Below are 16,574 nucleotides of genomic sequence, written 5' to 3' on the forward strand. Positions count from 1 at the left end.
ATGTTTGATACAGTTGTAGGTGCTCAGTAAGTATTTGTCGAGTGACTTAATGAAATAATCCATTTAATTCATTAATTCATTTAAGACTTCCAAGAGCCTTTAAAATTGCAAATGATGGCCAAGGCTATAGCTCACATAAATGAACATTATGTTCTATAAAGCCCCATGAATTAAAACATCTGTGTCACTTCCTGGCATTTTATACTTTTCCCTTCCTTCACATTAATATGTTTAAATCAGGTGGAAAGCATTAATTAGGTGCCAGTTAAAGAAATATTTAAGTCCATAATATTATCTGAGCCTGTAAGACATATGCTAAAAGCACAAATCCAAAAATTCTTGTAATATTCTTTGCAGTGATCCTATGGGTTTTTTGAGATCAAGGGCTGGCTACCTTACCCAATTTTGTATCCCCTGCATTCAGTATAAAGTGATAGCCAATTAACACATTGTTTTGGAAGGAAGGGAGGGGGGGGAGGGAATGAGAAAGGAATAATGTATCTAAATCAGTATGTATTATTTGTAATGTTTGATCTTTTTCCATTCTGACCATTATTGGAATAGGAGAAATTATAGATTTATGTTATAGTCAGGATTCATTAATAATTAGGTTCAACTCATCAGTATTTATAGGTTTAACTGAATATAAGATAGTTTGATTGCTCTTACTTCACTTTTTCTCTTCCATCATTGTAATTTTATATATTGATGCTCTAAGGTAGCAAAGTCTAGTGGAGAAATATAGACTCAGGAACAAGAGAGTTGACTTCTAGCCCTGATGCGGAATGGACCCTGGGAAAATCACTTAAATCCACTAATGTTGCCCTTCCAAATGCTATGAATTATATATGTGTGTATATATATACACATATATATGTTTTTAAAGATTTTATTTATTTGAGAGAGAGAGAGAGAGCGAGAGAGAGAGCACAAACCGGGAGGAGAGAAGCAGGTGCCCCTGAATTTTATATTTTTAAGGCATCTATCTTGAGTATAAATCTCAAATTCTAAGGCTAATAATATTACTTTTCAAAGTCACTTACTAAAATTTATTTAGGGGGCGCCTGGGTGGCTCAGTCGAGTAAGTGTCTGCCTTTGGCTCAAGTCATGATCCCAGGGTCCTGGGATCGAGCCCCATGTCGGGCTCCCTGCTCAGCGGGGAGCCTGCTTCTCCCCATGCTCTCTGTCTCAAATAAATAAATAAAATCTTTTAATAAATAAAATAAAATAAAATCTGTTTAGTTTAAAAATTTAGAACTGCAAAAATAGTTGCCAACCCTACCATCTCTATACATGAGAAAATTATAACATTTAATATATTTTATACATGCCACTTAGAGCAAAGGATAGCTATAATGGTATAAGAAGTATTTGAGTTTTAGTCTTCTACATCATGCTAAAAATATTCCTCAATATTGTTTCCATATTTCCATTTGTTTATCATTCTGAGGCATCCAGAATCCTGCCATTCAAGGAAAATCTCCAGCATCTTATGAGGTTAAGGACATGGGCTTTGCATTAAGATAATGCTGGATTGGAATCCTGGCACCAGCACTCACTAGTTGTGTCATCGTGAACAAGGAACTTACCTTTCTGGGCCTCAGTTTCCTTTCCTTTTTTTTTTTTTTAAAGATTTTATTTATTTATCTTGACAGAGAGAGACAGCGAGAGAGGGAACATGAGCAGGGGGAGTGGGAGAGGGAGAAGCAGACTTCCTGCTGAGCAGAGAGCCCGACGTGGGGCTCCTATTCCAGGACCCTGGGATCATGACCTGAGCCGAAGGCAGCTGCTTTAACGACTGAGCCACCCAGGCGCCCCAACCTTTTTTTTTTTTTTAGATTTTATTTATTTGAGAGAGAGCAGAGAGTGGGGGGGCACATAGAGGGACAGAAGGAGAAACCGACTCCCCACTTAGCAGGGAGCCCCAACTGGGGCTCCATCCCAGGATCCTGGGATCATGACCTGAGCCGAAGGCAGACGCTTAACCAATTGAGCCATCCAGGCGCCCCTGAGCCTCAGTTTCCTTATTTGTAAATTAAAGATAATACCCATCCCTAGGTGGGTTGAGAATTAATGCATGTTCATTCTGAAAATTAAATTTAAGGGATAAGCATAAAAGCTGCATATAATAATCACCCAACATGTGGTAGGTGATAAAAATGGTGATTATTAACAAAATTCACAAAGCAAATGAGATCATAACTTTGGCTTTCCTTCAGATACATCTCCAAGAATATTCTTACCTTCTAGGAAATACAGTTTCTACTTATGGGCATTTTGATCTTAAGCAGAAATAAAATCCAAGTTTTAAATCTGAATCTTATAGCAATAGCTTATTTTACCTTGACATGCTCTTGGACTATAATCCTGACTACGTGAAGCTTGTAAAAGTGAAAAAGAGTGCTTTAGATACCACCATACCTAAACCCAATATTTTTGACTCTTTCCATGAAGAAAAAACATTTCCTTGAAGAAAAAACATTAAAGAAGAACTGAAAAGGGGAAAAATCCAAGATTTCATCTTTCTTAAACATACTAGTCCGTTCAATGAAAACAGTAGGTGTCCTTTATTTATGAATATTTTCACCTTTGCTTCAAAATGACATTCCCTTATCACAACCATAATTTTTATGATTTTTTTCCACACTGTTCTCCAGATTATTTATTTCAAGACTGTATCATCTGGTATAAGTCACATGAACTGAAGGCTTTCAGTCAGTCCATCTGTGGTCCCGAATTTTCACATTTTTATTTTAGAATATGTTGATGGAATATGATTAGCTCATTTTCCTCATCAAACCGCTTTGATATTTTCTTATCAAATTGTGCTAAATTATATTATTAGCAGTAAATTTAACATCCTAAAATTCTTAGATGCTAGTAGGTCATCTCATCCATCTGCCTTATGTTCTTACCATTAATTATTTATTATCATTGTAGTTCCCTAGCATTTTATACAACAGAGACACATGGTAGATTGGGAAAGGGAGCAGGGGCAAGGGGAGGAATATTTATAAAGTGCCATACACAGATGGATGCTTAATAAATGCTGTTTAATGATCCTCACTGATGACAAGGGTGGATGGAAAACATTAATTATAAGGGATGTGGAGATGGATGTCTACAGTTCAGTGAGCCTCTTTCCTTTTCTACTTAATGCACAGAATAAAAATCAAGCATATGATTACTTGTGACACATTCTGATTTTTTAAATTAGCTTCATTAATGAAAGATACCATTGATTTGTTAGAAACTGTTTTTTCACACTAGAAGCTAGAACACATGACAGTATTTTGAATATGGACAGTCAGGAAAGGTACCTATGGCTGTGGCTACACTGAGCATCCTAAGGCAAATTTTGGCCATAGTCTCCTTTGAGTCTGAAGACATGGCCACCTATATATTGTGATTTGAATATGTTGGGAAAGATTTCTACCTTTCAACTTAAACTATTTTCCCAACCCAAATACGGCTCTGCTTGTATTTCCGTTACCACTGGGTCATTCCTTCGATTAAACTTTGCCCTCCTCGTATAGTTTTTCCATGGCAATACTTTATATTAATTAGAAAGAGGAAAGATCATTGTTAAAGGGTGTGAGCTCACCTCTGGGGGGAAAAAAAAGGGACTCACTAACTCTGGTACTTTCTTTTCTTTTACTTTTCTTTTTTTACTACTGAAAATTCAATCACATTGTCTCTTCTGGCTTGCATATTTGTCTTCAGAGCGAGTAGTGTAAGCTGAGAAATTGAAAATTCACTTCTGCAAAGTTTTAAACTTAAGAAATTGAAAGGGTGGGGTGCCTGGGTGGCTCAGTCGGGCTGAGCATCTGACTCTTGGTTTCAGCTTAGGTCCTGATCTCAGGGTCATTGGATTGAGCCCCGTGACGGGCTCCATGCTCAGCGGGGAGTCTGCTTGAAAATTCTCTCCCTCTGCCCCTCCCCACACTTGTATGTGCTCAAGCTCTCTCTCAAATAAATAAATACATCTTTTTATTTAAAAAAAGGAAATTGGAAGGGTGAGCTTTTCCCTATTCTTCATCTGTCCAGTGGAATGTCTAGATGAGTGGTATTCACTTAAATCTCATAGAACCATAAAATTGGAGTGATGGAAGCCACTTTGAAGGCTATCTTCTACATCTCACAACAGGGTAGGAGTTTCTTCTGTGCATACCTGACAGGTGGTCACCTGGGGTCTACTGGAACATTACTAGGCTAGGCCCAGTAGTGTTTTCAGGTAGCATATTCCAGTTGGGGCAGCAATAATTGTTAGAGTCTTATTTATTTATCACTTCTTCCCTACATATTCCAGAAAACCTAGTTCTTATCTTGAACCCAGGTCTTGTCAAAATAGATAAATAAGGGCCAGTAGAACTTCTAAACAAATTGGAAGTCACCAAAATAAACTGATAATAGGAGATGTTACCCAAAACATTTGACCAAAAATAAAGATAATAGTGCCTTGAAATTCATTATTCACTCATTTATTCATTCTTTTGGATAGTCCACAAAATTTGTTAAGCATTTGCCTGCCAAAGTTGCAAATATGGATAAGAGAAGCTTATTACTTTTTTTAAAATTTTTTTATTGTTATGTTAACTGCCATACATTACATCATTAGTTTTGGATGTAGTGTTCCCCATGATTCATTGTTTGTGCATAACACTCAGTGCTCCACGCAGAACGTGCCCTCTTTAATACCCATCACCAGGCTAACCCATCCCCCCACCCGCCTCCCCTCTAGAACCCTCAGTTTGTTTTTCAAAGTCCATCGTCTCTCATGGTTGGTCTCCCCCTCCGATTCCCCCTCTTAATTCCTCCCCTCCTGCTATCTTCTTCTTCCTTTTTTTTTCTTAACATATATTGCATTATTTGTTTCAGAGGTACAGGTCTGTGATTCAACAGGCTTGCACAATTCACAGCACTCGCCATAGCACATACCCTCCCCAATGTCTATCACCCAGCCACCCCATCCCTCCCACCCCCCCACCACTCCAGCAACCCTCAGTTTGTTTCCTGAGATTAAGAATTCCTCATAACAGTGAGGTCATATGATACATGTCTTTCTCTGATTGACTTATTTCACTCAGCATAACACCCTCCAGTTCCATCCACGTCGTTGCAAATGGCAAGATCTCATTCCTTTTGATGGCTGCATAATATTCCATTGTGTATATATACCACATCGAGAAGCTTATTACTTTTAAGAACTCACAACCAAGAAGGTATTTTCAGTTAAAGCTCATGTGGAACCTTCTTCTCCGTTGTAGTTTTTTTTCACAGTTGTAGTCAGTTGCTTGTATGTTTGTTTGTAGAATGCCTATCTACTTCCACTAGAATGTAAGCTCCATGATGTCAGAGACTGCGCCTCAAGCAGAGTAGGGCTCATAAATATTTGCTGAATGAAAGAATAAAAAGATTGAGTAAATGAGTAGTTATGATATAAGATAAAAGCATTATAACATATAGAGCAAAGTTCTAATTCATTATGGCAAAAGAGATTAATTCACCCCGGAACAAGATATTTGTTCTTGATCTTGAATAATGAATAAGCGCTTATCAGATGGAGAATGTAGAAAAGAGCATTTCATACATGAAGGTCAGATTGGATTTGGGGAGTGGCAGGTAAATATGGGGTAGCCGGAATGAGAATATAATTTTTAAATAAATGCTAAGTAAAATATAAATCTGATCATTCACTTTTTCATTCAAAAATATCATTGTGGGTGTACTTCATGCCAGGCACTTGGGATACAATGGTGAATAAGATGAGACATGATCCCTGCCTTCAAGGAACTTAGAGTCTATTAAAGAGGATGGGTATTAATCAAATAATCAAAATACTCATCCCAATAAATATAAAACTGCTGTTGTGACAAGTGCTACAGGTAAAAAGCACCTACTTCTATATAAGTTCTTAAAATAAGATGATTGTATAGTCAGGGTAATCAGGGGATGTTATCTAAGATGTGATTCTTGAGTTGATATCTAAAGGTGAAGAGGGGAAAAAATAGAAGTTGTGCAAATTTCCTGTAGGAGGAGAATAGCACATGAAAGAAATGAACAGAAAAGCTAGAACACAGAATGAGAGGTAGTACGGTACATGATAGAACTGCAGGGAGAAGTAGAGGATAGACCTTGCAGTCTTTGTATGCCGTGTGTCTTTATCCAGCCCTTGGGAAGCATGGGAGCATCTTCTATACAAAGTGACCCCGGTTTCCTGGTGTTGGGGCTGCAGTGTGCAGAACTGACTGAAGGGATCCGGAGCAGAAGGGGGTAGTAATCATAAGAACTGGTACTAGGAAAGGAGAGGTAATGAAAGAACAATTCTGTGAAGTTCACCTCTCTTCATCAGAGCACAGTCAAGTTGCCTGACTACAGCCATTAGCCTTTAAAGAAATGAACAATATATAGGAAATATTGCATCTCAACTTAGTGTAGTTTGAATCAATATTTTGACATGGGGGTAGACAAAGAAATAAAAGCTTTTAAAAACTGTAAGGTGAAAAGCAAAGAATAACGAGGTGGGATGTAATAGATAGAGACTTATGTAGGCATTTATAGATCTCGTCGGTTCTAGTCCAAGTTTGGCAACTACTGGAGAGAGAGAGATCAACCAGTCACATGACCTCATTGGATCTCAGTTTTGGAACCTGGAAATAAGGAATTGGACTGGATCATATACAAGTTCCCTTTGCTACATTTTGTGATTCTAGTCTCCAAACATGAGGGGATATAAAGTATGGTATAATGTTTAGGTCATAGAAACTAAAATCAGACTCAGTATTCGAGCTTTTAATAAAAACCACATTGCCTGTAATGTGTTTGATTACCAGAAGTAAGGGACCAGAAAGTAACTGGAAAGTGTATTTTTGCTTAATGTAGCCCAACTGAGAGAAACCTCCCTTGTCAAGAATGTTACTACTGAACATTCCAGATCAATCATTACATGATCTAAAAGCTAATTTTATTGGAAGAAACCTAACAAATATTCAAATCCTATCCAAATTTCATGAACATTTTTTTACTTGGTCTTATAGAGGCTAAATCTAACTTAGGCCAAACACCCACATGGCATATGAAATCTGAGTCCATCACCCAATAGAAGATTGTATCATCCACATAGAACTGAAGTGTTTGTGATTTTTATCAGGATATTACAGGGTGGCCCAGGCTTGTTTTCATTCCTTTCAGTGGCACAAGTAGTTTTTCTGTTGGCTGCCTTTTTAACTTTTCTCATCGCCTTTCATCTTTATTTATCCCCTTCACGGCATTGTGACTCTGGGAGGACGTTTGCAAAAAGAAACTTAAAAGAACACATCTTGGGCCCCAATGTAAAGGGCATTTTTACCTTCATAATAAAAAATCTTCCACCAGCTGAATGAACATGAACACTCATGTAAAAGTTTTAGCCTTTCTGTGTGTTTGGAAACAGACTGAAAATTTCAAGCCATGACTATACCTTATAGTTTATAAAAGGCCCAAGATGCATTATAATATCAGTATTATATTTTTCAAAGTAGAGGATATTTTTTGTCAGCTATGTCTTGTAAAAAGCCCTGTTACTAAAGGCAAACCTAGTGCTTTAATCTCTAATTATAGCAAACATATATATGTAGGATCTAATTATTTAAATAGTTCTCTATTCCGATGAAGAACAATCATATTATGTGTCTAAACAAAATGGTTTATTTATAAATTTGGTTATTCAGAGACATCTGTGATATTTAAAGATGCTCATATTGCATATTCTACTTATTGTCTTTTCCCCTTCTTACTGCAACACAATGCTTCCTCTGACCACTGAAAGCAAAGCTTTTAGGATTTTGTTCAAGTGTATCTAAAAAAAGCATCGGTTATATCAAGGATAAAGGTCCTAGATTTTTTTTAAACTAAGGACTAAATATTTGTGCTAAAAATCGAGGAACATATTATATTAACAGCTTTTGATTGCAGAAAAGAAATGCCACCTTTCGCCTTTCTGATGACAAGGACAATATATCAGTTATTGCTAGAATTTGATATATTAAAAACAAAAAACACTATGAAATTCATTGATATTTCTGGCCAGGTTCTAAAGTAATTCAGCGGGTTTGTTCAATTTCTTAGGATAACTGAGTTTCCAGGGCTTTACTTTAAAGTACTATCTTTCTCCAATGAATTTGATTCATTTTTAACTTGTTATCATTTTTTTTCATTAGTAAATTCTGGAAGTAGTCTCAAAAATTTCAGGAAGTACTAAAATTTTTTTTAAGAAGCATTGATTACATTTTCAACTAATAATTAGGGTGCTTTTCTCACAGATATCTACTACAAATAAACTTAGTGGCTCTCTGAACCAGAAATAGCTATTATAAAAAAAGATTCCTTTACTACTTAATAACGTACATGAAAATTTAAGAAAATGCTTTAGCTATACATTGAGTGATTTAGACTTTAAGGTCTCAGAGCTGCTTGTGTGCAAATGCCTGCTCAGTGTGTACTAGCAACACAGAAATGAAATGTTAAACTTCACTTAGATCTTTAGAAAGATTTGCTTTGCGTCTTCACAGGATCACACATGGGACTTTATCCTGCCTTGCTACCCTAAGGAAGTGTCAAGTGTATGACATAATGGTAGTATTTTTGAGACTACAGTAAACTCCACCCCCCACACCCCCCCTCCCCCAGCCGCCACAACCTAGAGTCCCAGGCTGTAATTATGATGCCGTGATCAGAAAGTTGTGTTTTGTCAGGTTTGGCCCTGAAGGGGTTGGCAGCATAATTTCACGCTGCTGGTAACAGCACAGTGCAGCTGTGCAAAACGAGAATGTTTGTTGTTGTTTATTAGTTAAAGAGTCGCTTTTTTCTCTAACAGACTAATGAAGGGAGTTTTAGTACATTTGCACGGGTCGACTGATTGTTGCAAGCTTGACTTTTCAATTGATCAAGTGAGGTGAAATAAATCAACAAACTGCCCCAAGAAAAGGTTCACTGAGATTTTGCCCTTGAAATAAAAAATTCTTCAGTTTATAACTATCTATGCATATAAATTCTACACAGTTGCATAACATCTACATCGTTTGAACATTGAATTATTACATTTTATATTATACTTATATACTAAATTAGGTGATAAATTTTTATGGAGTAAAATCATGATGATAGACATAATTTCACTTATAAAGCTAAATGTGAGAAAATGTCCCATCATATCCATTTTAATTACTAAAATTAAAATCATAAATTTTGTGAGCTCTTAAGAGTGTCAAGATGCAGTACCTAACCCAGAGGAAACCGACAGGTTCATTGTTAGAAGTAAGATTAGTATAGCAGAAAAGAACGTAGATGAAAAATGAAAAGTCAAAATATAGAAAATTAAACACTAAATAAAAGATGTGAAACTTTTATGATGTTCTGAAGGTAGTTTCAAGATCTGGTAAATACTAAAGGGTTCTTGAAAGGAAACATGGAAACCACCTTTTTAAAAGAAATTAGGAAAAAAGTCTTCATTGACTCTAAGGTAGTAGGATTTGTTTACTTTTATCTAAAGTGAAGATAATGATTGGAGCGGAGGGTGGTAAAGATCACAGAATCATAGTGCGAGGAAAGATTAGCCAAGTGTCATAGGATATTAATGATCTGTAGGGATAAAATGCCATTATTTAATGGATGAGGAAACAAGTCCAACCAGAAAGGTGAGGGGGAGGCAGAAACTCAGCCCGACTGGACCCAGGGGTCCTTAGCCTCTGAGCAAAGCCCCTTGTGTGAACTCATACAACGTCCCCTACAGAGCAGCTCAGTTTAGACGTTTTTCTCTTCTGGATAGAGATATGGCATTTTCAGCTCAAGAGGTTTTCATATTAAGACTATAGAAGACTTTTTGAAGTGGGTACAAGTTTGAAATTATATAGTTTGATTTTGTGGTTGGTTAAAGGCTCCAAGGATAAAAAAAATCTAGGGAACAAGATCAGAAGAGAGGGAAAGGAATGGGAGAAAGGTAAGGAATGTGTGGAGAAATAGAGACAGGAAAGTGGGAGAGAAAATCCACAGAGGAAGAAAGAAAAGGGAGAATGACAGGTGGGGGGCAGACAGAAAGGCTCAGCGCATTTCAGAGGTACTGTACTCTGCACTTGTCTTCAACTAGAAGCTCCAAAGATGACCATTTGTTTTCTTTTTTTTTCCCAAAGGAAAAAGGTTTAATATAAAGATTCAAGATTCACATCATGATAAATGATTTAAAATTGAATACGTTCTTCTGACAAATGTTCAACTTTTCCATATTTTCCCTATTTAACTTATATTGCCATCTTTTTTCCTGTGTTTTTCTATTACTTTCACCTCACCTCTCCCTATGGTTACATTGACAGATTCCCTCCCTCTCCCCAGTAGTTTAGAAAGCCTAGTCTTGCACAAGCTACAATGATTAACACTAATTTTAACACAGCCTTTAACTTCACCAACATCTAAGCAGTATCTGTAACCTTCCTTTCCCCTACTCCCCAAGTATACTGTTCACAGTCCATCCTCCTGGGTAGAAATGTGGCATTTTAATTTCATTTTCCTTTTTGACTCTTGCTGTGGGAGGAAGGTAATATATATTGTGTGTACATGTTTATAGTCATCCTAGATTGCTAAAGTATATCCTCCAGTAATTCTTTCAAAGAGGGTATGCAAGAAACAAACTGTGAATTTTTTGGTATCAAAAAATGTCTTTGTTTACCCTTCAAAATCAGATGCCAATTTGGCTGGGCATAGGATTCTAGGTGTAAAGCCTTTTGCCTGCAGAACTTTTATGACATTGCTGCACTGACTTCTGGCATCTAGAGTATCTAATGATAAGTCTGCAGTCGCTGATTCTTGTTCCTCTGTAGGTTATATCTCTTTTTCTGGAAGCCTTTAGGATTTTATCTTTATCACTGGAATTCTCAAATTTCACCAAGATTTGTCTAGGAGTGAGTCTCTTCTCATCGATCTAACTAGGTATTCGGTAAGCACTGACAACCTCAAGATTTGAATCCTTTAGCTCTGGAAAGTTTTCTTCAATGATTTCCTTAACTATTTCCTCTGCTCCATTCTCTTTATTATCTTTTTCTGGAATTCCTATCAAATGGATGTTGGAACTTCTGGATCTATCCTCTATGTCTCTTCACCTTTCTTTATTTATTACCTGTTTGGCCAATGGCCAATGAAGAAAAAACAAATAATGACCATTTGCTTTGCACGATTATTCTGAATGCCTGATGAACTCTCTCTACACTATTCAAAGCTCTTCAACTGCTTGAGAACTTAGGCCTTTGAGCCTGCACTCCTTATCAGATAATAAGCAGAACATTCTGCCAAGGGAAGATACAAACTTTTAACCACAGTAACAGTAATCAGAGCAGACCATCTTTAAGTCTTAAGAAAATCAAATCAGTAGGTCACATTCTCTCATCCTAAGTTTCTTTACCCCTGCTTTGAAGACAGGGCATTGAATTTCAGCTGTCTTTTATTCTGGGTCAGTCAACACTGGATTTCCTATAATAGGAAGTTTTTGATCAGTAAAAGAGATATTGTGAAATTTAAGTCTTAGGACTTCTCTTCACTAGAGACACACAACCTACAAAAAGGGAAGTTCACTGTAAATCATCTGTGAAATTATCTGAGACAAATGGTGACTATGACATAGCATTTATGCTTTTAATAATGACTTTTACAAGAACGCAAGTCACACTAAGCCCCTGCGCTGGAACAAGAGATGTTTGTATCAGTGTTGGGGTTTGTTCTCTCTCTTTCCAGAAAACCTCTAATCTGATAGTCTAGTCAGTTCAAAAACTGTTTATCTTTTTCACATTAGTATAAGACATGATATTCCAGAAAGAATAAATTCATTTTAATGTTTATTTGTAGCCAAATTAAAAATGGATTAGCCTTTGTTTAGTATTCATGTGGACTGTTCACATGATCTATATGGATTGCTGAGATGTCATTGAGTCTACAACCAAGTTATTTAATGGAGAACAAACAATCAGATTTTCTACTGGAACTGCTCCATCTCTAATATTTTTAGTTGTTTTCCCTGATCCTAATATTGTTGCTCAATTTTGTGTATGTGTATATATACATATTCCCTTGTCACCTGAATACAAAAATTGGACATGGGCATCAAGGGCATCCAAGATACATGCTGTAGGTGCCTGTTATGTGTAGGTACGGTGCAGGTACAGAAAAAGTGTGACCAATAGTTGCTGGCCTTACAGACTTATAATTTACTGGAGAAGACAGAACATATGAATAAGGAAACAATTTAAATGCTAGCATTTACTTAATAGATACTAGTGTAGCTTTTAATCTCAGTTTTCTTTCAGTGACTCGAAAACAAACTTAAAATGAGAAATATAAATTTTCTTATTCTGTTCAGATATACCTCCCGGTAGCGAGCACTTCACATACACTATCTCATTGAATCATCATAGTACTGCCTGTGATACTGTAGATACTGTTATCCTCATTTTGTAGAGTAAGAAATTGAAGCTCAGAGAATTTAAGTTATTTACCCAATCATTGTGGCTCTTCTTTATTTTTGTAAAAATAGGTATTTTTGTCATCTATGATGACAGTGTGTATGTATTTACTTAACATATTTCTGTCACTGTGTGGTTGAAAAAAATTCTCAATTCAAGTGTATTTATGGGCCATACATGAAACATTTCTTATAAAGTCCATCGACTTTTTTTCATAAATATGACTTTTTTTAATTTGAGAGGATACTTGACTTCCAGATGGAGAAATAAATTTAACTTATAGGAGTGGAGAAATCAGAGACATGCAGACATTGGTGTTGTATCTTAAAAGAGTTCTAATTATAAGGACCTCTTAAATCTAAGAGGCTATGAAACATGGTGTTTTACATTAAAAGTGGTGTTTTGGATGTATTGCTTGAAGCTCCATGATTTTCTGCAAAAACACTATAGGGTAAGATCAAATAAGAAGATCCTTGCTGCTGAAGATCAAAAGAGTAGATCAACAAGAGGGAATACTAGAACAGTTATTTCTTAAAGATTTAGTACCCAGGAGGAAAGAGCTGTGGAGCAAAAGAATACAAACATGAACACACACAAACACACACATTCTGACATATACTATGTACACACAAACATATATATGTATAACATGTAAACATAGATGCATTTTAGGCAAGTCATTCAAATAACCCCATTTATGCATTTTTCTGGCCATAAGCATTAGCCCTATTAGATCTTTATCAGCTGTTTTGTGGAAAACAAAGAAATTGATTCATTATTTAACATTTATTAAACTCTCACAATCTATAAGCACTGTTCTTAACAATAAGGATACCACAGACAAGATAGTCTTTGTCTTTAAGAGCTCCCAGCGTCCTGTGGGAAGAGTGTTATTGCAGTGGTATGATGAAACAGAAGTGACATTCACAGAGGTTTCATGATCCTAGAGGAGGAATGTCATGGAGGGCTTTCTGGAGGATGTGATTGATGTCTGAGATGAGTCTTGAAGAGCAAGCAGCAGTTAGTCAAAAGGAAATGGGAAAGGTAGAAGCCCTTCCAGGACACAGCATGAAGAAAGCTCCAGAACTTGAGACAGAAGGATGTGTGTAGTCTGGGGTTGCTGGAATATAGTGATGATGGAGGGATGAGAGGTGAAAGTGAAGGGGTAGGCCAGACCTAATAAGGCTAACTGGACTTTATACTGCCAGTAATTATGGATCTTTGTAGGATTTAAAGCATGGAAAGGGCCAATTTTGTTTCTTAGCCGATCATTCTAGTAGCTGTGTGGAGAATGGTTTTTAGGTTGACAACACCAGAGTTTGGGATCCAGTTTAAGAGGCTGTTGTAGAAATGTAGGCAAGAGATGCTGAGGGTTTGAACCAAAATCATGGTTCAAGGGTAACAGGGACTGGGTCATGGTGGTGGAGCACTTAAGCAATGTTTAGAAGGTACAGTTGGTTAAGACCTGGTTCTTAATTGGATGTAGACAGATGGATCGGGATTTCTCAGAGTTTTAGCTTGTGTGGCTGGCTGTGGGGATGTGGAGGGCGAGAAATCTGAAATGGAGAAAAGAACAGGAACTGGTTGGGCAGGTTGGAGGTGTGGTCAGGTTAGTGTAAGGTGTCTGTGGTTCATCTAGGATGAGCTGATCAACACATTAGATATGTTAGTCTAGAGCTTGAGAAAGTGGTCCCTGGTGATAAATCTGGGAGTTACCACCTTCTAGATGTATAACATTGAATACACAGCCTATTCTGTGTATGGTACGTTGTATTGTCTTTTTCTCTTTTCTCATATCTTGAGGCAAAGATTCCTATCTCCATTAATACACAGTAATTAATATTAGACCCCCTGGTTGTTCAGTGAACAACAAAAGCGATCCCAAAGAGTAGGAAATGCTTTAGGAAAGTAGAAGTAACCAAGTGATCATTGTTGCTTTTTTTCCAGTTGTGTCGGTGGAAATGCCTACCTCAGAGGGAGATCACTTCAGCTGACCCTCCCACAGCTCATTCTTTCGAGGAGCCTGGCTCTGCGGCTTTGTCCAGTTCAAAATGGCAGAAAAGGTCCCCCCTGGCTTAAACAGGAAGACTTCAAGGTCGACACTCTCCCTTCCACCAGAACCTGTGGACATCATTAGGAGCAAGACGTGCTCGCGGAGGGTTAAAATCAACGTGGGGGGCCTCAACCACGAAGTCCTGTGGAGAACGTTGGACCGGCTGCCCCGGACACGCTTGGGGAAGCTCCGGGACTGCAACACGCACGAGAGCCTCCTGGAGGTGTGTGACGACTACAACCTCAGCGACAACGAGTATTTCTTTGACCGGCACCCGGGGGCCTTCACTTCCATTTTAAATTTCTACCGGACGGGGAAACTCCATATGATGGAAGAAATGTGCGCTCTCTCTTTTGGGCAAGAGCTTGATTACTGGGGGATTGACGAGATCTACCTGGAATCCTGCTGCCAAGCCAGGTATCATCAGAAGAAGGAGCAGATGAACGAAGAACTGAGGCGGGAGGCCGAGACGATGCGTGAGCGGGAGGGAGAAGAGTTCGATAACACCTGCTGCCCGGAGAAACGGAAGAAGCTCTGGGACTTGCTGGAGAAACCTAACTCGTCAGTGGCTGCAAAGGTATGAAAAGCGGAGTGTTGCTTTCCTGTGTGTGTGTAGTCAGAAAATGTGTTGCCTACCTTCCAGACAGCGTCATTGTCCTCTTTTGAGATGGTTTGGTAAGACAGAACAAAATGTGTCTGCTCGGTGAGAAACACTTTCCAGAAGCTGATGTAGTCACATAGAGTTATTCTTCCTGCGAGATGCCACGCAATGGCATTACTCTTTCTTAACTATCATTATTGGGTCAGAACAGGCCCTGGGCAGCAGAGTCTGGAAGGGTTCTGGTGGCCATGGCGCTGCACAGAGTCGGTGGCTTGAGTTTGCGGAGAGCACAAGCCGGGCTCCATCCCACATGGAGTCCTGCAGAAGGTTGGGGCTTATGCTCCTTCCTGGATACAGGCGAGGTGCTGTCATTGAGGGTGGAGGAGGTGCCTCCTGGCCCGGTTCTCTCGAGGAGCAGGGAAAGAGAGAGTGTGGCCCCGTGTAGCTCAGAGGGCTGTGGGACCCCACGCCTGAGAAAAGGGCCATCTCCTTAAGCTGTCTCAGGAGCCAGTCCATGTCCACAATGCATCCATTTACCTCCCTTGTGAGGTCTGCTCTGACACAATGATGTTTCTGACTCTTGGTGTATCGGTTTTTTCCACAACTGACGAATTACCCTACCTCAGAGTTCATCGTGGTTGCTTAGGATGAAGGCAAACTCATGTTTCCATTGTGCCCACATGCATCTCAGTCTCAGAGAGTAAGTTTGTTTTGCCACGATTTGCAGCATTTAATTCAACAGCATGATTCTGTTTATCTAATTTTACTTAGAGCTTTGAGGGTTAGGGCAAACTGATTTTCATCCCATATATTTAGTTCTGTATTGCAATATGAATTATGAATACAGTGTCAAGAGTCATCTTGAGCTGCCGAGGCACAGTAATGGTATTTTGTGCATGTTAGATGAAAATGGAATATGGAATAGAGAAAAGAAAAATAGCAGAAAAGCGTGTCATCATATGAATTCTTTAAATTGCTTCGAAGCTTTTCAGTGGTTCTTTCTTAAAAACAGTAAAGATTATGGAAATGTAATAGACCATATGTGCCTTTTGACTGGAAATTAAGGTCGTATATGATAATTTACAACATGTAAATTATGTAAACAATCAACTGAAAGCAGACGGTCGTAAAACTGCTTCTGCTCTATTTGATATGCCTAGTTTTGCATCCTGGTGACTTCTAAAGGCATTTTACTTTCCGGCCAGAACATGGAAGTCAGTGAAATAAAGTATATCTCTGTTGTACATAATGAGGAAATGCACATCTTGTAGCAGATGGAAAGATTTCAACTAGGTCTTTTTGTAGTTATGAATAATTTGTTTACTTTTCTCTTATCCAGAAGAAAGAAATAAATGTGCTACACTTGTGGGTTTGGGTTGAGAAAGGTTACTGCTCATTTTAGTGTCAAGTGTTAGGTTACATATTTGAGTCACTGCTA

The 16,574-nt window shown here is 38.1% G+C and overlaps 1 protein-coding gene across 1 annotated transcript in view; it reads left to right on the plus strand.

Moving 5' to 3' along the window:
• Positions 1 to 16,574, plus strand: part of KCNB2 (potassium voltage-gated channel subfamily B member 2) — a 380,735-nt gene that overhangs the window by 13,404 nt on the left and 350,757 nt on the right. Inside the window, exon 2 of the mRNA XM_027568670.2 lies at positions 14,430 to 15,112. Coding sequence (XP_027424471.1) covers positions 14,534 to 15,112 — 579 coding nt within the window. The 5' untranslated portion in view covers positions 14,430 to 14,533. The remainder of the gene's footprint in view (positions 1 to 14,429; positions 15,113 to 16,574) is intronic.

Source organism: Zalophus californianus, chromosome 4 (genome assembly GCF_009762305.2).
Source record: "Zalophus californianus isolate mZalCal1 chromosome 4, mZalCal1.pri.v2, whole genome shotgun sequence".
Lineage (NCBI taxonomy): Eukaryota > Metazoa > Chordata > Mammalia > Carnivora > Otariidae > Zalophus > Zalophus californianus.